We start from the raw sequence: 17,815 nt of genomic DNA, 5'->3' as shown, positions 1-17,815 counted from the left end.
AAGTATTTCCAGGGATATTTCTAATACGGGTGATTTTCACCTGACATACAGACTTTACAACTAACTTAGATGCAAAATGTGATTGCACTGTAAGGGAACTACTAAGACTGCATTCAGGAGATGAGAGAGAGGAGCTGTGTTGCATATCCTTTTGTCCACCTCTCATTTTATTAGCTCAAGTAGGTCAAACAGCTAGCTATGGCCAAGCTGGGAGTAAGTCACATCTTCTAACTGCCAATCCAAAGTCCACTCCCCGACGCTAGCTTATTTCTAATCAGAGCAAACATTGATCTATTTTCATGCTCCATAAAGGAAAAAAAGCAACAGTATTTCCCACCCAAAGATGTTAATAAACAAGCACACAAACTTAGGGTAATATATTTTTTTAAGTTACAACAGGCAAAATCTAAAAACAACCTACCATCTTTTTTTAAAAAAAAAGATATCATCAGTAACACCAATGTTATTTCTATTCAAAGTGCACTTCTTTCTTCTGGTCTCCAAAGATTGATGAAAGTATTATTAGCTAAACTCCAGTTGACCAATCAGTGAGCAATGCTCTCAGGTATAAAAGTTTTTAATGAAGCAATATGCACAGATATGTACTTAATAACTGCTTTTTGATGACAATAAGAATGATCAAATCAGTAAAGGCTTGGGGTGAGGAAGCCCCTGGACACTGAGGTAATAACAGGCTAATGACCACATTATTGCCAAAAAAGTGAAATAGAATTGGACAAAATTAAAGATGATCAAAATCAGTACCCAATTCTAAATGTTTTTGAAACAGAACAAGACACGATCTAGTGTAGCAGGGCTAGGCCTCTCTTATTGGATGGGATTTAATATGGAATGCTTAGGGATTCTCTAAGCCCTGGGTGACATGGCCCATCCTCCTGAAATGCAATTTTACTCAGCGATACAAAAAAGGAAAATAATTTTGTTAAAGCCAAGGGTGTAGTGCAGTTGAGAGCCACTGTTTAGGTTTGCTCTATCTCCTTCCTTCCAGAGAACAGTAGCCTTCTTTCCTATGGGCTTCAGATAAACAGAGGATGAGAATGTCAGTGATGTCAAGTGGAGAACCCCGCCCACATGCAAAGGACCTTTGATTTCAATCAGAGATTCTGGATTTGTTACTGCAAAATAAAAGAAAAAGAATCCAAGTCTTCAGCAAGCCCTTGCAAAGCCCCACATAACCTACATTATCTGACCTAAGTCATCTCACTCCACTCCCACTCACTCCATTCCAGCCACACTCCTCCTTGAATACTCAAGTGAATTCCTACCTCAGGGCCTTTGCATTTAAAGTGCCTTCTCTCTCTAAAACCTCTGATGCTCACCAGACCTGACAGGTTACTTGGTTGAAATATCTACTCAAATATCACCTGGTCAGAGAGGTCTCCTCTGACCTCCCTATCCAAACCAGCACCTCCACTCCCCACCAGATTTAAATTATTACACAGCACTCACCACTTTCTGATGCTTTTTTAACAGTTTTATTGAGATACTAGAGGCCTGATGTACAAACTTTGTGCAAGAGTAGGCCTTCCTTCCCCTGGCTGCCGACACCGGCTTCCCTATGGCACCTGGGACCCAGGCTTCCCTTGCAGCCCCAGCTTCATCTGGAAGGACATCGGAAGGACCTAAAGTCTAATTAGCATACTACGCTTTTATTATTATATAGTTCAAAACCATACAACTCATCCTTTTTTAAAGTACGTAAGTCAATCTTTTTCAGTGTATTCACAGAGCTGTGCAACCGTCACCACAATCTAATTTTAAAATATTTTTATCACCCCATTAGTAGCCACTCCCTATTTCTCCCCTCCACTCCTTGAGCCCTAGGCCATCATGAATCCACTTTCTGTCTCTATAGATCTGCCTATTCTGGACATTCTATATCAATGGAATCATACAGTTTGAGGTCTTCTGTGATCTTGACATTATTGTTTTATGTATCTATACTAATAAAAAGGTAATATGCTAATTAGACCAGCCATCTTCCAGATGTCTGACTTCCTTCCAAAGCCATGGAGGTGGGGGCTGAGGCAGAGGCAGTTAGGGGCGATCAGGCCGGCAGGGGAGAGCAGTTAGGGGCGAGATCAGGCTGGCAGGGGGTTAGGGGTGATAAGGCCAGCAGGGGAGGGAAGTTGGGGGTGACCAGGCCAGCAGGGGAGGGCGGTTGGGGGAGAGAACAGGCCAGCAGGGGAGGGCAGTTGGGGGTGACCAGGCCTGCAGGGGAAGGCAGTTGGGGGCATTAGGTAGGCAGACAGGTGAGTGATTAGGAGTCAGTGGTCCTGGATTGCGAGAGGGATGTCCGAGGGTTCCTGGATTGGAGAGGGTGCAGGCCGGGCTGAGGGACAACCCCCCCACCCCTCCTGCATGAATTTTCGTGCACCAGGCCTCTAGTATTTACATATTTAAGCTTTGTCATTCTCCCTAGAGCTCAAGCTCCATGAGGACAGGGACTTTCTTTTGCATTGTTCTCTACTGTATCCCAATACATAGAACAGCAAAAGCCTAGCACACGACAGGTACCAATAAGCAGGGGAATGAATGCTTTAAAAGTATTCAGTCACTGGACTTAGCAAGTGGAAGTTACTCTGTAATCTTGGTGAAGATTTTGAAGCCAGAACTGAGGCCAGAATGAAGTGGGCTGAGGATTCAGCAGGGGAAGGGGGGGGGGGGGGAGGCGGAGGGGATGGACAAAATACGTGAAACATAAAAATCTTGTTCCGGCCGAAACTGGTTTGGCTCAGTGCATAGAGCGTCGACCTGCGGACTGAAAGGTCCCAGGTTCGATTCCAGTCAAGGGCATGTACCTGGGTTGCGGGCACATCTTCAGTAGGAGATGTGCAGGAGGCAGCTGATCGATGTTTCTCTCTCATCGATGTTTCTAACTCTCTATCTCTCTCCCTTCCTCTCTGTAAAAAATCAATAAAATATATTTAAAAAAAAAAAAAAAAATCTTGTTCCAGAAGTGTTACTGTGAAAGGAAAACTAGAAATGCACATGGGAGAGAGTGCAGATTTGGGTTTTATGGCGTAGAGACTAGAACATGTTTAAAATGCTGGTATTAGATTTGCAACATTCTGGAAGTTGCTCAGTATCCTGGAAGCTGGAGTGTAAAAAGCAGGTCAGATCACAAGTCAGTCCAGATCTGCATATGAGCTCAAACGTGTGATTTTAAAAGAAAAGCACAAAATACAATTTTAAGTAATAAAGATCATTAAAATTGAGTTCTACCTCAAAATGACTTGGAATATAACATCTACCATAAAGTGAAGCCTAGTGTTTTATTTTTTGACACTATAAAAAGTAGTGTTTTAAATGATCCACAATACCAATTTACATCTTTGCATACTGATTGATAGTCATTTAGCTATATGAGATGGAACAGGTATACATCTCATTTGTAGAAACAAATGTATTCCTATTTGAGAACAAATTATTTAAATACAAAGCTGTGAAATGTTTTCCATATTGAAAAAATAGGAAAACCCAAAAGCTATATTTGTGGGTCAGCTTCACTCAACCCTTGAATGTGGGAATCCTATATAATAAAGTGGTAATATCCAAATTGACCGTCACACCCTTGCACAATATGGCTGCCCCCATGTGGTCACAAGATGGCCGGCAGGGGAGGGCAGTTGGGGGCGACCAGGCCTGCAGGGGAGGGCAGTTGGGGGCAATCGGGCCGGCAGGGGAGGTCAGTTGGGGGCAATCTGACTGGCAGGGGAGCAGTTAGGCGTTGATCAGGCTGGCAGGGGAGTGGTTAGGGGGTGATCAAGCTGGCAATTAGTGATCAAACTGCAGAAGCAGTTCAGGGCAATCAGGCAGGCAGGCAGGCAGGCAGGCGAGTGGTTGGGAGCCAGCAGTCCTGGATTGTCGGGCCTAAATGGGCAGTCAGACATCCCCCAAAGGGTCCCAGATTGGAGAGGATGCAGGCTGGGCTGAGGGACAGCCGCCCCCCAGTGCACAAATTTCATGCACCAGGCCTCTAGTCTCTTTATAAAATGCATGATAATATTGCCATCCTCATAAGGGTTAAATGTGCTGCAATGTGCTTAGAACAGTGCCTGGCACCGGGTGAGAGCTACCTGCGTGCTGGCTGTGATGTCACATGGCGAACAGGAACGGTCTGCGCTCCCCGCCCAGTGCAGGGCCCAGGAAGAGCTGCTGAAGCTTTGAGCCCTCTCCCCCAGTTTAAACCAAACCCAATTTACTAATTAAGCTACTTAAGCCCAATCCAGTGACTGCACATCAGAATCACCCTGGGAGCTAGAAAAAAATGCCAGTGCCAGGGCCCTAATCCAGATCAATAAAATAAAAATGGGGCGGGGGGAGGGGGGGGGCGCACACACACTGATCTTTTCTCAAGCAGCCCAAGTAATTCTAATGTGCAATCAGAGAGCTGAGTTCTGTTCCCACCCTTGACTCAATCCCCAAACTGCTGGCAGCCAATCTATTCCTGGAACAACCTCAGCACAAAGCAGACAGGAATCCAACTCATTCACAAGTATGTGTGTGTGTGTTGGGGGGAAGGGGGGTGAGAGATCAAGACTCAGGGAAAAGATTACAAAGCTGAAAAGCCAGGGAAAAATGAAAAGTAACAAAGTAGCAGTGATGAAGGTGTTAACATCACCTCATTGTCATCAATAAATATTTGCTATTTACCAGACACAAAGCCAAAAAGGTACTGGAAAGGGGAAAATCACTACAGTGGGAAGCAGGTCATCTTAGGTGACTCAGCGTTTTCCCTAAACACAAGATCCAAAGTTAAAGCCATCCAAGCACACCACTGCTGGCTTTTTCCTAACTCTCTCACAGGACCCATAAAACAGGCTGGGAGGAGAAACCATCGCACCCTATCTTCCACCTCACAGCCTGTGCCTGCAGCAGCCATCTCCAAGGAGTCGGCCACTTCAGGACACCCAGTCTGGCTGCACTCCAAATGTGACAAGGTACAAAAGGCCCTAGATTCATTCCCTTCACCCCACTCTCCCACTGAAGAACACAGATCCACTCCATAGTTCAGAGTAAAAAAATCATCCTTTAACCTCACTAATGTTATAAGAGCCCAGATTTAGGTTAAAGAGTGCAGCTTTGGCATCAGAAAGCCCTGAGTTAGAGTCCCAGCTCTGGGGCATCCCAGTTGAGTGACCCTTCTCCTACCCAACCTCACTGTGTCTCAGTGTGCTCATCTGTTCAGCTGAAATAACAGGACCCTCTTCACAAGGCTATTGTGAGGATTAAATTAGACCATGCATGCCAAGCATTTAGCACAGTCCTGGTCCATTCCTAGGCAAATATAAAGGTTCATTATTTTAATCCCTATTATTATTGGAACGTGAAAGAGCCTAAAACAGACTGAATCTAGAAGATCACAAAGTAAAGACAGTGGCTGGTGTGTGAGTGGTTAGAGCGTTGCTCCTCACACCAAAGAGTCTCAGATTCAATTCCTGGTCAAGGACACCTGCATGGATTATATGTTCAATCCTGGTCGGTGCGCATGCGGAAGGCAAACAATCAATGTCTCTCCCACATGGATGTTTTCTCTCCTCCCTCCCTCCCTCCCTCCCTCTCTCTAAAAAAAAAAAAAAAAAAAAAAAGTGCCCTAGCTGGTTTGGCTCAGTGGATAGAGTGTCAGCCTGCAGACTGAAGGGTCCCGGGTTCGATTCCAGTCAAGGGCACAAGCCCAGGTTGCAGGCTTAATCCCCAGTAGGGGGCAGGCAGGAGGCAGCCAAGTGATGATTCTCTCTCATCATTGATGTTTCTATCTCTCTCCCTCTCCCTTCCTCTCTGAAATCAATTTTTAAAAAAAGAAAGTAAAGACAGGGCAGAAGAGATGATAAGGTAATAAGGCCTTAAAAACACTGGTCTTAAAACCACTGACTTCAATAGCCAGGACTTGAATGTACAACTATCCTCAGCTTTCTGTTTAATGAAGAACAAATAATCTAATTTTGGGAATGGCATTTGTAGAAAGAGATCTTAAAGGGAAAAAAAAAGATTTAAATTCACCCTCAACAGAAAAAGAAAAAAATGTCAAAAATGTTACACAAAAACTACATTAGTAGCTCTACTAAAAGGTAAGTTTTATATTTTCTGGTTTCTCTGAAATGTTGTTCAATATCTCTGAAATATATCTAAAGCTAAAAGTGAGTTAAGAAAACGTATGAAGCCTTAGCCTGGCTCAGTGGATAAAGTTTGGCTAAGTGGATAAAGTGTCGGCCTACAGACTGAAGGGTCCTGGGTTCAATTCCAGTCAAGGGCACATGCCCAGGTTGTGGCTCGATCCCCAGTTTGGGGCATACAGGAGGCAGCCAATCAATGATTCTCTCTCATCATTAATGTTTTAATCTCCCTCTCCCTTCCTCTCTGAAATCAATAAAAATATTTTTTTTAAAAAGAAAAAGTATGGAAATACTTTTTCCACAATTAGAATCCACTTTTAAATGCCTACTGTCATGGCAAGTAAGATGCCTGAAATGAGAAAATGAAGAGGGGGGGAAAAAGGAATTCATCCTGTTGGGACCCATTCCAAGAAGAACAGAGCCAAAGCCAAATGTAGATAATCATATCAACCGGCTTTGCTGTCATCATTCACAGGCCAGTGAGAAAATATGGAATTCCAATATACCTGCAGGTTTACCACAAGGATTACACCAAAAGCACAAATAAAATGCTGAGTATTACTTCACCGGAAGTGGTGGGACATCTAGACCCTGGAGTCAGAATGCCTGAGTAAGAATCTCAACCCACCATTTACAAACTGTAAAGAGTTAACCTGAAAAGGTTAATTAACCTTTCTGCACCTCAGCTTCCTCATCTATAAAATGGGGATAATAATGGTACACAACTGACTTCAGAGGGTTGCTGCAAAGCAGTTGAGCCAGCCCAAGAATTATCACCAGTGCCCATTCCCCTTTGTTCCTCCTCTCTCCCTACACCCACCTTCTGACCTCTTTCTTCCCTTCTCTCACTTCCTGGTGCCTCTTTTCAAGCCTCTCCCATGTAGCTCCAGCCCACCCTTCCTTCTCCTCTCCCCTTCACTCAGCCTCCCAAACTCCTATCCCGCAGCCACAATCCTAGGTACTCTCACCCATGCTCCTCCCTCTACTTGGAGAGCAACCCTCCCACCTCACCCACCAGCTGCACACAGATCCTTTTCTTCATATAATAAAACTTCAAAAACTATACCCACATGACAGCTGCTAACCCTTCTCTGAAGTCTGATTTTAATGACGCCATATTTATTCCCAGTGCACCCTGGCACTCATCTAACCCAGCAACCATCGCCGCGTACTTCCACGGTCCATTACTTCTCTGCCTCTACCACTTAACCTCCTAGAAGGAAGCTCCTTAAACACGGGGACCACCCAACTCAGTCATGTTTGTTACAGCAGTGCCTGGCAACAAGAAAAACCTCAATGTTTGGTGAATGGCTGAGTGAGGAAATGCCTCACTCACCTGGTGGTTCTTACATCTCTTTTCCTCTCCAGGCTCTCCTTTTAAAGCCTAAAAGGAGACTGTCATTAGCCAGGGATCATTAGCAACAAAAACAGAAAAGTGCCAAGCACTTCTCTAAACACTTTTGAGTTTTACCTCCTTTAAGCCTTCAGATCACTTTTGATATTTCCTCCTCCTCCTTTGTCCTCAGTCCAACCCCAACTCCACTCTCAGCACACCAGCTTCTTTGCTGTTCTTCTGTACAGGCCTGCTCCCCTCTTAGAGCCTCAGCATGTGTGTTCCCTCTGCCTGGAATGCCCCTCACCTCCATCAGGTCTTATCTTAAAACCTTCACAGTCAGGCCTTCCCTGACCATGCTATTAAAATGACAACACCAGTACAGATTTTCAAAATTTATCAAACTGTGTATTTAGTATACATCCAATTTTATAACATGTAAACTATACTCAATAAAGTTGATTAAAAAGCTACTAGAACTATCAGATAGGAATTTTGGCTAAACAAATATTCCTCCAAAAATAGCCACAAATGTTATTCCCACAGCTAATATTCTCAAGTCAGATCCGAAAAGATGCACAAGAAGTAATGCAACACAACATCTCTTTTTTTTTTGAGGGGGGGGGCAGGGGAGGGAAGAGGATGAGACAAAGAGGTGATTAGGGAAAGACAGCAATAAAGAGTTCCATATGATGACATCCAGGGGGGACACTGATGTGTGTCTCTGAGTCCTGCCTGATCACCACCAGCAAAGGCAGCCCCACAAGTGACATCGCTTGTGTGCTCCTTCAGTCCTAAGTCACCTGGAGCCAGGACGCTTACACTGAACCAACCAGGCAGATCACTGCTCTCCACAAGGGCCTCTACCCAGAATTGACCCATGACAGGTCTGGATGTTGAATTTGTCACAAGTCTCAGTTGTGAGCATCAGAAATCAATTAGCTAATTTAAACTCAATAGTGATTTGTTTTTCAAAGGCTATTGGACAGTTCACAGAATTTCTGAGGAAATCCGGACAACCAACTGCATCAGCTACACAACCAAAACAATGCCTACGGGCACACAGCAGAGTGCACCATCTACCCAGCCAGGGCCAGCCTGGCCCCTGGGACCACAATCTCCAAAGACTCTAGAAATAGAAATAGCAATAGCACAGCTGCCACCACTGTCCATCATCCTCTCCAAATGGCCTGTAGGTACTCCCTGCTTCTTCCCATCACAGGCCTCCAGCTTCAGTGTCACACTCGGGGTGGGTGTGTCTGTACAGCTCTGCTGGAAAAGGTAAGAATTCCCCAATCAGAGGAAGAGCCAGGTCCAGGGCCCACCACAGACACAAATGGATGACACACCATCTCTCTGAAAACTGCTGATATAGATCAATAATGAACGGTTCTCAAAAAAAAAATATTCACAAGAAAAAAATACTCAAAGACAGAACTAAAAAGAATCATACCCAGAGGTAATGCTATTTGGGAAGGGTGGGGTCTTTTTCATACTATTTAGTGTTTTACTCAGTATAGTAATTAGTCTCAAAAACTACAAGCTTACCTTCTAGTTTGAATATAACTCATTAACGTTTTCTAATTAAAAGAAAAAATTCAAACCTGAAGTAGCAGATAGTTTATTTAAATACTGAAATGATATGAAAAATATCCTTAGAGCTGAAATAGTCATGCAATAATTGCTAAAATACATGATTCTACTTAAAATGTAGTATTTCAACACCTTCTACTAGAGAGGGAAGGGGGGTGGGACTGGATAGAGGTGGGGGGAGGGGAAGAATGGGGACATCTGTAATAGTCTCTACAATAAGCCCTGGCCGGGACTCAGTGGTTAGAGCACTGGGCCTCAGACCGAAGGGTCAATGGTTCAATTCCAGTCAAGGGCACGTACCTGGGTTGCAGGCTTGTTCCTGGCCCCAGCTGGGGTACTTGCTGGGAGGCAACCATTGATGTGTCTCTTTTACACTGATTTTCTCTCTCTCTCTCTCTCTCCTCCTCCCGTCCACTCTCTCTAAAAAACAAAATATCCTCAGGTGAGGATTAAAAATTAAGTAAAAATAAGTAAACTAAATGTAGTGTTTTGATACCTTCTACTTAAAACATAAGCCACAAATTATAACCTCTTTTATAGCCACAAATATTTTTAAATGTTTTGCTTAAAAGACTAATTCTCAAGAGGTACTTCTAACCTGAATCTCAGAATAAGAAATAAGAACAAGCTATGAAAAGCTATTAACACTAATTCAAGCTGATCAACTATAAAAAGACATCAGCATTAATGTCAGATTCTCAGAAAATTCACTTCCAACTAAGAAAGTTTACTTTCTAAATGAAGAAAGCCTTTCACTGACTGAATGTATTGGTAATATTCAGAAATAAAACCTTAAGACCAGAAATAAAACCTTAAGACAAAAAAAGGGAAAATGCAGAAACACTCTAGGCCCCTAATATCAGCCCTGTTAAGCCCTGCCTTAGCCTCCTCCACACAGGACCGTTCAATGCCAGATCTGAAATGCACACATTTACTTTCCCCATGCAGACTCCTAGTTCCTCAGTACATTAGCATTTTATTCTCTCTTTAAGAATTTCTCCATGCCATTGACATTCCTCAAAACTGATATATGCATGCATTTTAAAAGAAATATCATTTAAACCGGTTTGCATATGGCTGACTTTGTCAAAAAAGGCACAGATAAATGAAAGTTAGCATTCCCTGAAGAAAAAAATCTGAAGATAATGAAAGACAACTAGAAGCAGACTAGATAGCAGAAGGAAGAATTACAATTTTCCAGATAATTCACAAACTATTCAAGAGTTAACCAGCTAAATTCATTCAATACATATATATATATATAATGACCTAAGGAAGACATCACGCTGGACAATAAAGTGGATACTAAGTAAGACATAGTCCCAGATTTCAAGGGAGTAATAATCTAATTGGGGAGGGGAACAAAAAGTAAACAAGCAGCTATTGTTATGTAAGATAAAGTTGAGAAGAGAAGTAAACAGTACTTTGGAGATTCAGTGGAGGGAGAGAGTCTTACTAGATAAGGGAACAAGGAATACAATAAAGAAAAGTTCCATAAGAAGTAGCACTGAGCACAGTAGGCAGCAGAAATCCAGGGGAAGAAATAGCTTAAACTACAGAAACTGGTTCAAACCCAGGTTCTGATGAGTATGTATTTCAGTAAGCAACTGGGAGCCCTCAAGTTTTCTAGGCAGGGGAATGGAAAGGACAATGATTCAACTGCTGATAGAAAAGATAAATTTACAGGAGGCTGAGCAAGGGAAAAGGATTACTGGTTATCCTATATCCTATATAATAAAGGGCTAATATGCAAATTGACCAACCAGTCAATATGAAGCACACTAACCACCAAGGGGCAGGCGCTCAATGCAGGAGCTGCCCCCTGGTGGTCAGTATGCTCCCACAGGGGAAGCGCCACTCAGCCAGAAGCTGGGCTCACAGCTGGCAAGCACAGTGGCGGTGGTGGGAGCCTCTCCCACCTCCGCAGCGCTAAGGATGTCCGACTGACCGGGCCTAAGCTGTCAAGCAGACATCCCTCAAGGGCTCCCAGACTGAGAGGGCACAGGCCGGGCTGAGGGACTCCCCCCGACCCGCATACATGAATCTCATGCACCAGGCCTCTAGTTATAATATAAGAAAAGATGGATCAGATCTAAGATGATGATAACAGATAGATACCAGAGGGAACAGGCATGGGAAGATATGCAACCTCTTTTCCAATACTGACCAGGGAAAGAGAATGAGAAATGTCTAAGCTGCTAGCTTTGTTATTAAATGAATTGTGGTTACATTACCCAAATGAATAAAATTAATTGGCTTTGTTTTCCTCTTTGTTTTGCCTACTAAGAAGCTCAAAGCCAAATACATGGCCTATTTCTAATATATGGCAAGCATTCATGTGCAGCCTGTAAATCTATAGTTTATTTTCTTTTAACAGGATTTTAATCTATATTTCATAGGTAACGTCTAATTATTTTAGAATGAGGCAGAAAATAAATTAACAGATAAAAAGACTGAGACCAAGCCACGGACAGTTAGACAAAGTAGCTGGTTCAGGGATATAACCTTCAGGCGGCCAACCCAGGGCATTCTCCTCACCCTTCTTTTCCACCCTACCAAAGGCCATATCCCATGACAGAAGCTGAAAATGCCAGATTTCACTTTCTCAACCTCCCTCACAAGTAGCAGTGGCATGAAATCCGTTCTAATTAATAAAACTGAAGAAGTCTCCAAGGTGACCTTCTGGAGAGGACTCCTCTCTGTTTAGAGGAAGTTGTAAGTAAATAAACTCCTTCCCTACCTATCTTACATAGGCATGCCGTCTGGTGCTGCAGCAACCACTTTGCAAACATGTGGCAATGAGCCTGAGACTTTTGATAAGCCAAAATACTAAATATAGAAGAAAAGGATGCAAAGAGTATAGATTCTTAAGTTATCATTAAGATGCTGCACCAGCCTTAGAATCTAGACAAGAAGAAGTCTTATTGATAGACTTCTTGCTACTGGAAAATAAGCTCTATTATTTAAGCCATTTTAAATTGAGTTGTGTTACTTGCCAAAGGCATCCTAATTGAAAAAGAGGTCATCACAAGGTCAATTTCTGACAGGTTGATTTTTAACTGCTGAGTTAACAATATTATTATTATTGAGATGAGACTAACCCAAACATACTACTAGTATGGTCAAGAAGAAAGCAATAAGCTAATAAAAGCTTCTGGGAGCAGTTAAAGATAAAAACAGAAAATTATTAATAACATTTTAAAAATGTCATCACATGTTAGTAAGGGCACTTCTTAAAGGCAGGAACAGAGGAAGAAAAGCATAACTGTACAGAAGTGCTCTAAGGTGGAGAAAATTAGGGAGACTTCCTTTTTTGGCAATGTTATAGACAAGGGAACCAAAAAATCCTTCCCAATATAAGGGAGTCCAAAAAGTCTGGGTAAAGTGTAAGAAACATCTGTTTAAATGCATAGCTAAGTTCACAAGAAAATAAAGGACCTCTCAAATGGTCAAAAATCAAGGAACCTAAAAACCAGAGCAGAAAGTGTAAACTGCTAATGTACAGAAACCTAGAGTTTGGAGGGCTAGGGTAGAGGGTGGGTTGTATGTGTGTAAAGGATACCTGTGCCCTTTGGAATGTAATAGAAAAAGAAAAGAGGAAGGAAATGACTAACCTAATATTTTCTTTAAAAAACACCATCTCGAAGACAATTACAACTATTATTTTCAACCTCTTATACTTTACCCTTTATGAGAGCTATTTCCAAGATTAAATGTACATTTTAAAAAAACATGTCCATATTACATATTTACATATCACAAAAGATTTCCTGGATATTTTACCACAAAGACACAAATCATTTCTCCCAAAAAAACACACATTGACCAATTTTTCAGCCATTATGAAAAGATCCATCATTAAATCAAGTACTCAAGTCCCGTATATTTGTAACCATACTAAAAGGTTTCCAAATCTTGGGACTTTTTGGTAAAATTTTTATCATTAGGGTCATTATAATATTCTTCTAGTGACTATGTTACCAATAGTTTCAAAAATATCACATAAGCCCTAGTCAGTGTGGCTTAATGATTAGAGTTTAGACCCATGGACCATTTTTAGGGTCGTGGGATGGATTCCTGGTCAAGGACACATACTGGGTTCAGGTCCAGATGTGTGGGGGAGGCTACCAATCAATGTGTCCTTCTCATGAGTTTCTCTCTCTCCCCCTCCTTTCCTCCCACAATCTCTAAAAAGAAATCAATGGAAAAAATATCCTCGGGTGAGGATTAACCAAAAAGATACATCACATAAAAATGATCTATCATCTCTGAGCTAATCTTATGGGCCTCTCTATATTACAGATTTTTTAAATCATTGCATATAAATGGTAAAGGGAACCTGCAAAGGATGTAATGTCTGAGGAGTCTACAGACTAATATGGTCTCATATTATAAAGACAGGTAAAAGAAATTACAGGCCACAGCAAAAAAACAACAAAAAACACACACCATGAAAACCTCTAAAGGTCCTCCACTGAGTTTACCTTCCTCTACTAGTCTATTTGCTCCAGCTTCTTTGAAAACTGAAGACATACTGCCTTTATTTATCTTCACATTTTCATGTTGGCTTTATGAATGGGACCACTCAATTCCATTAAGCCACCTCCATCACTCAAAGTTCATCTTTTCTCAAAAAGTCTCTTCATCCGTGGACAATCCAAACAACCCAAGAAATACGAACACATAATATATATAACCATCACAAGGGTCACATTTGTCTCCACTGCATCCCCATATTTATAGAAGGTATACCTTTTATACCTTTTAACCTAGTGTTTACACACAACCATCCTAAAATGCTGCTTTATATTGCGCTGTATCTGGAATGTTTTTCCAACAACCTATGTTCGATGGTTCAAGACTAAGCATTTATTCTACAAATAAGTCCACCACATGCAGGGGGAAAATAACCAAGTGTCCGGGATCAAGAACCCAAGTGAAAGCACTGCACTTGCTTGGTTCTACCCTTCCCACTGACAAAGGGAGACGGTTTAGTGAACCTCGTCTTGTCCCAGGCGACAGAAGAGCCTCCCAAGAGCACTCTGGGGTCCGCGGGGAATAAAGCACGAGTTAGCAGAGAAGGGAGGCTCCGAGGGGCGCGCTGCATTCTGGGACTCGTTTCCACAGTTACCCACGTGCACCCAATCCAACCGCGACTAGGACTACAAGTCCCAGAATTCCATAGGACCGCCTTTCCCCTTCACACCCGGCAACCGGAGCCAGACCCTAAAGGAAACCCCTAAAGCGCTGGGGAAGGTCCGGCCTCCCAGGCGCTACGCGGGGTCTCAGACCCCGAGCTCCCTTGCAGGGACGCGGGTCCCGAGGCAACTGGCGACCAAATATTAGAAAACTGCGTCACAGCCTGCCAAATCCAGGGACTGCCGGGGACCTCGACACCCCCCCTACGCAGAACACCCTCCACCGGGCCTCCACGGCCCGACCTCGCCGGCTCCCCCCGCGCCCCTACCCCACCTCCCAGTCCGACAGCCGGAGCCCGCACCAGCGCTGACCTCGCTACCCGCCGCTCCGGGGGAATCGCGGCCAGCGCCAACCTCGGGGCACTTCCCCCGCCCCCTCCTCCTCACCCCGCCCCCTTCGCTCTCCACACCCCGAAGCTCACTCCAGAGACCCTTGTTGGGGGAGGGGGGAAACATCTCCCCAAAACTCACCTGGCCCACCCCCCCGACCCTCAAGCTCTGCACCGACGGAATCTAGACATGACAGCCCACCCCCCTGCCCCTCCCCACCCCCATGGCCTCCCGACTAGCTCTTCACCCGCACCGCACCTCTTTTACCCCGGCCCCCATCCTGTACCCCAAACCCTCCGCTCCTTCCTCTCCTCTTACTCACAATGACTTTGCCTTCCCAGCACCTGCTCCATCCTATTACCCCCAGGTGCCACTCCCAGTTACCCCAGCAGTCTTCCAATGCCCCTCCGCCCGCCGGACTCCCCAACTATCCCATCGCGCCCCAATCCCTCCCACCATCTCGCTCTCCCGTTACATCAGCCCTCATCTCGGTGCCCGCCCTCCGGCCCCGCTGGGCCGCTGCCCCCATTCCCCCACCCCATTGTTCCCCCCACCCCCGCCAAGCAGCCCTTCTTCCCATTGTCCCCGCCCCCGCGCTCCCCCGAGCACTCACCCGCCTTTCTCCCCGAACCGCCCGCACCGCACCGCTCGGCTCAGCCCCGAGGAAACCCTCACCCCGGCGCCCCGCTCGCTCGCTCCCTCACTCCCCCTCCCGTGCCACCCCCAGGCCTGCCTGCTAGCGCCCGCCACCGCTTCCAGCTCCATTCACCCCAGACACTCGGGTCCCGGCCCTTCATCTCACGTCCCGCCCCCCCTCCCCCCAACACTGAAATAGAGCCAGTCCCCACCCCCCTCACCTCCGCCCTCCCCTAGCAGGCCGGCCCCTTCCCCCCCACGCCCGCCCCCGCCCCGCGCTGCCCAAGGCGGCACCGCCCGCCCCGGCCCCGGGAGGGGTAGGGGTGGCTCTCGGGCAGGGGCTCCCCGCGCGCCTCAGGACAGGAGGCGCAGGCACTGAGAGACCCGAGTGGAGAGTGTGGGCAGCCCCCCGGCCCCGACCCGCTCGCCCCCTCGCTGTTACTCACTGACAGCGGCAGCATCCGAGTGCATTTTCGGACAGCTCACACCCCGCTGACCGCCCCGGATCCCGCGCTCGCCTCGCGGTATCCCCACCGGCTCGCCGCACCTCGGCTGGGAGCTGAGGACCCGCCGCCAGGCACTCGGGCCCCGCCCACCTCGCCTCCTCCATTGGATGAATCTCGGCTGAGGAACCGCCCCTCCGTGTCTCTCATTTGACGAAAGGCGTGTAGAGCGCGCCGTTCTGGAGCGGTCAAAGAGGCCCCGCCCCCTGGAGTCCAATGCGATTGGTCCGGGCGCCTTGTCCCCGTAACGCCCCTGGCGGAGACCACGCTCTGGAGGATCAGGTTGGTCCTGGCTGCTGTCACTCAACCCCGGGGGTCTGAAAGCGCGTGGAGGAGCGAGGCTGGGGCCTGGGTCCACCTTGACCCTGAAGCTCCGCCTCGTCGCGGGCGGGATTGGTGGAGCTGCAGACCAACCAAGAAAGATGGGTCGGCGTCTGAAACAAAGCACGCGAAGTGTTCCCAGAAAAACCTAGAAGGGCAGGCGCAGTCGGGGCAGTTTGGGTCTCGCTGCCCGAAGTAGGGGAGGCAGCCCGTCCTTCGTGCCGGGCGCTTCGCGTCCGGGTCTCCCGCCTGCCACGCACACCTCTGAGCGGCTCTCTGCAGGAGCCCGGTCTGCGCCGAACTTGCACTTCTCTTGCTGGCTGTTTCCTGCAGCTGGACACTGGATGAAGAATTGCCGCGTCTTCCTTTCCGGCAAACGCTCCGGTGAGGAACAAATTCCCATTTCTTGCACAGCAGTCTCTCGCCGTTTTCGAGTGCACTGCTTTTCCGGAGTTACCGCACTTCTTCCCCCTTCGTCCCAGATGGGCTGTTCCGAAGGCTTCGGGATTGCGGGCATCGTCCGTCATCCACACATCCAGCTGCAGGCTCCAGACCGCACAGCCGTGGAGGAAATGCAGGACCCCGGCCGCCCTCGGCAGGGCCCCAGCCTCCGCGGACAGGTCGCGTCCGCCGAGACAGCCGGAGTCACTGCGCTGGGCGGCGGCCCAGAAGGCAAGCTGGCTGCTACTTGGCAGGGGGAGACGTTACATGGAGGTGACTTCTCACCAGTGAGTTTCCTAAGTCAGGAATTTGCACCATCTTCGTGAGTTACGACCAGTTTTTCCAGTGCTTTCAAACCAACTCACCGCACTCACATTATTGTCGTGAGAAATGTTTTGAGGTATTCATGGAGGATTCAGTGATCTCCTCCCCCAATCACTGCACACTGTACACCGCCTCCCGGTACCCCGAGGCCCTGCCCCCCACCCCAGCTGGCACCTGAGCGTCCTACTGATCCTGCCCCAACAGAACAAAAGTCGTTTAGTTGCTAGATTTCTACAGCCAAGGCTTCTGAGTTTCGGGGGTTCTGGAATTTAGGTTTCAAATAAGGCGTCATGTTACACCAAACACAAGATATTTGAAGAACGGAATCCAACCAGTTCCCCTGTCCCACACCACTGGCTTTGTAATACCATAATATCTCATTAATAAATTACAGCCTTATCTATAGTAATAAAAGCGTAATATGCTAATTAGACTGGACAGCCGAATGACCTTCCAGATGACCTTCTGGACGAAACCCCTTGCATGAATTTTGTGCATCGGGCCTCCAGTAATTTATAAAACACTGGAGGCCCAGTGCACAAAATTCATGTGTGTGTGTGTGTGTGTGTGTGTGTGTCCCTCAGCCCAGCTGGCACCCTCTCCAATCTGGGATCCTTCTCACAAACCCAGACTGCTGGCTCCCAACCACTTGCCTGCCTGCCTGCCTGATTGACCCTAACTGCTTCTGCCTGCCAGCCTGATCACCCCCTAACCACTCCCCTGCCAGCCTGATCTCCCCCTAACCACTCCCCTGTCAGCCTGATCTCCCCCTAACCACTCCCCTGCCAGCCTGATCATCCCCTAACTGCTTCTACCTGCCAGCCTGATCACCCCCTAACCACTCCCCCACCAGCCTGAACTCCCCCTAACCGCTCCCCTGCCAGCCTGATTGACGCCTAACTGCTCCCCTGCTGGCCCGATTGCCCCTAAGTGCCTCCCCTGCAGGCCTGGGCCCCCCCCCCAACTGCCCTCCCCTGCATGCTTGGGCCCCCCCCAACT

At 46.6% G+C, this 17,815-nt stretch overlaps 1 protein-coding gene across 2 annotated transcripts in view; it reads right to left on the bottom strand.

Moving 5' to 3' along the window:
• Window positions 1–15,830, bottom strand: part of DCUN1D4 (defective in cullin neddylation 1 domain containing 4) — a 71,356-nt gene extending 55,526 nt beyond the window's left edge. Inside the window, exons 1-2 of one of the 2 annotated variants that reach the window (XM_036333643.1) lie at window positions 15,674–15,780; window positions 7,474–7,521 (exon numbers count right to left, since the gene is read on the bottom strand). Coding sequence is in view for 1 of the 2 variants with exons in the window: in XM_036333625.1 (XP_036189518.1) it covers window positions 15,674–15,698 (25 nt within the window). In the remaining variant the exon portion in view is untranslated. Of the gene's footprint in view, window positions 1–7,473; window positions 7,522–15,673 lie in introns of both variants that reach the window. The other variant, XM_036333625.1, reaches the window with a different exon arrangement.
• Window positions 15,831–17,815: the final 1,985 nt, after the last annotated feature.

Source organism: Myotis myotis, unplaced genomic scaffold (genome assembly GCF_014108235.1).
Source record: "Myotis myotis isolate mMyoMyo1 unplaced genomic scaffold, mMyoMyo1.p scaffold_m19_p_1, whole genome shotgun sequence".
In the NCBI taxonomy this organism is placed as follows: Eukaryota; Metazoa; Chordata; class Mammalia; order Chiroptera; family Vespertilionidae; genus Myotis; species Myotis myotis.
The sequence above is the reverse complement of the archived record's forward strand: the minus strand, read 5'-3'. Positions and strand labels throughout refer to the sequence as shown.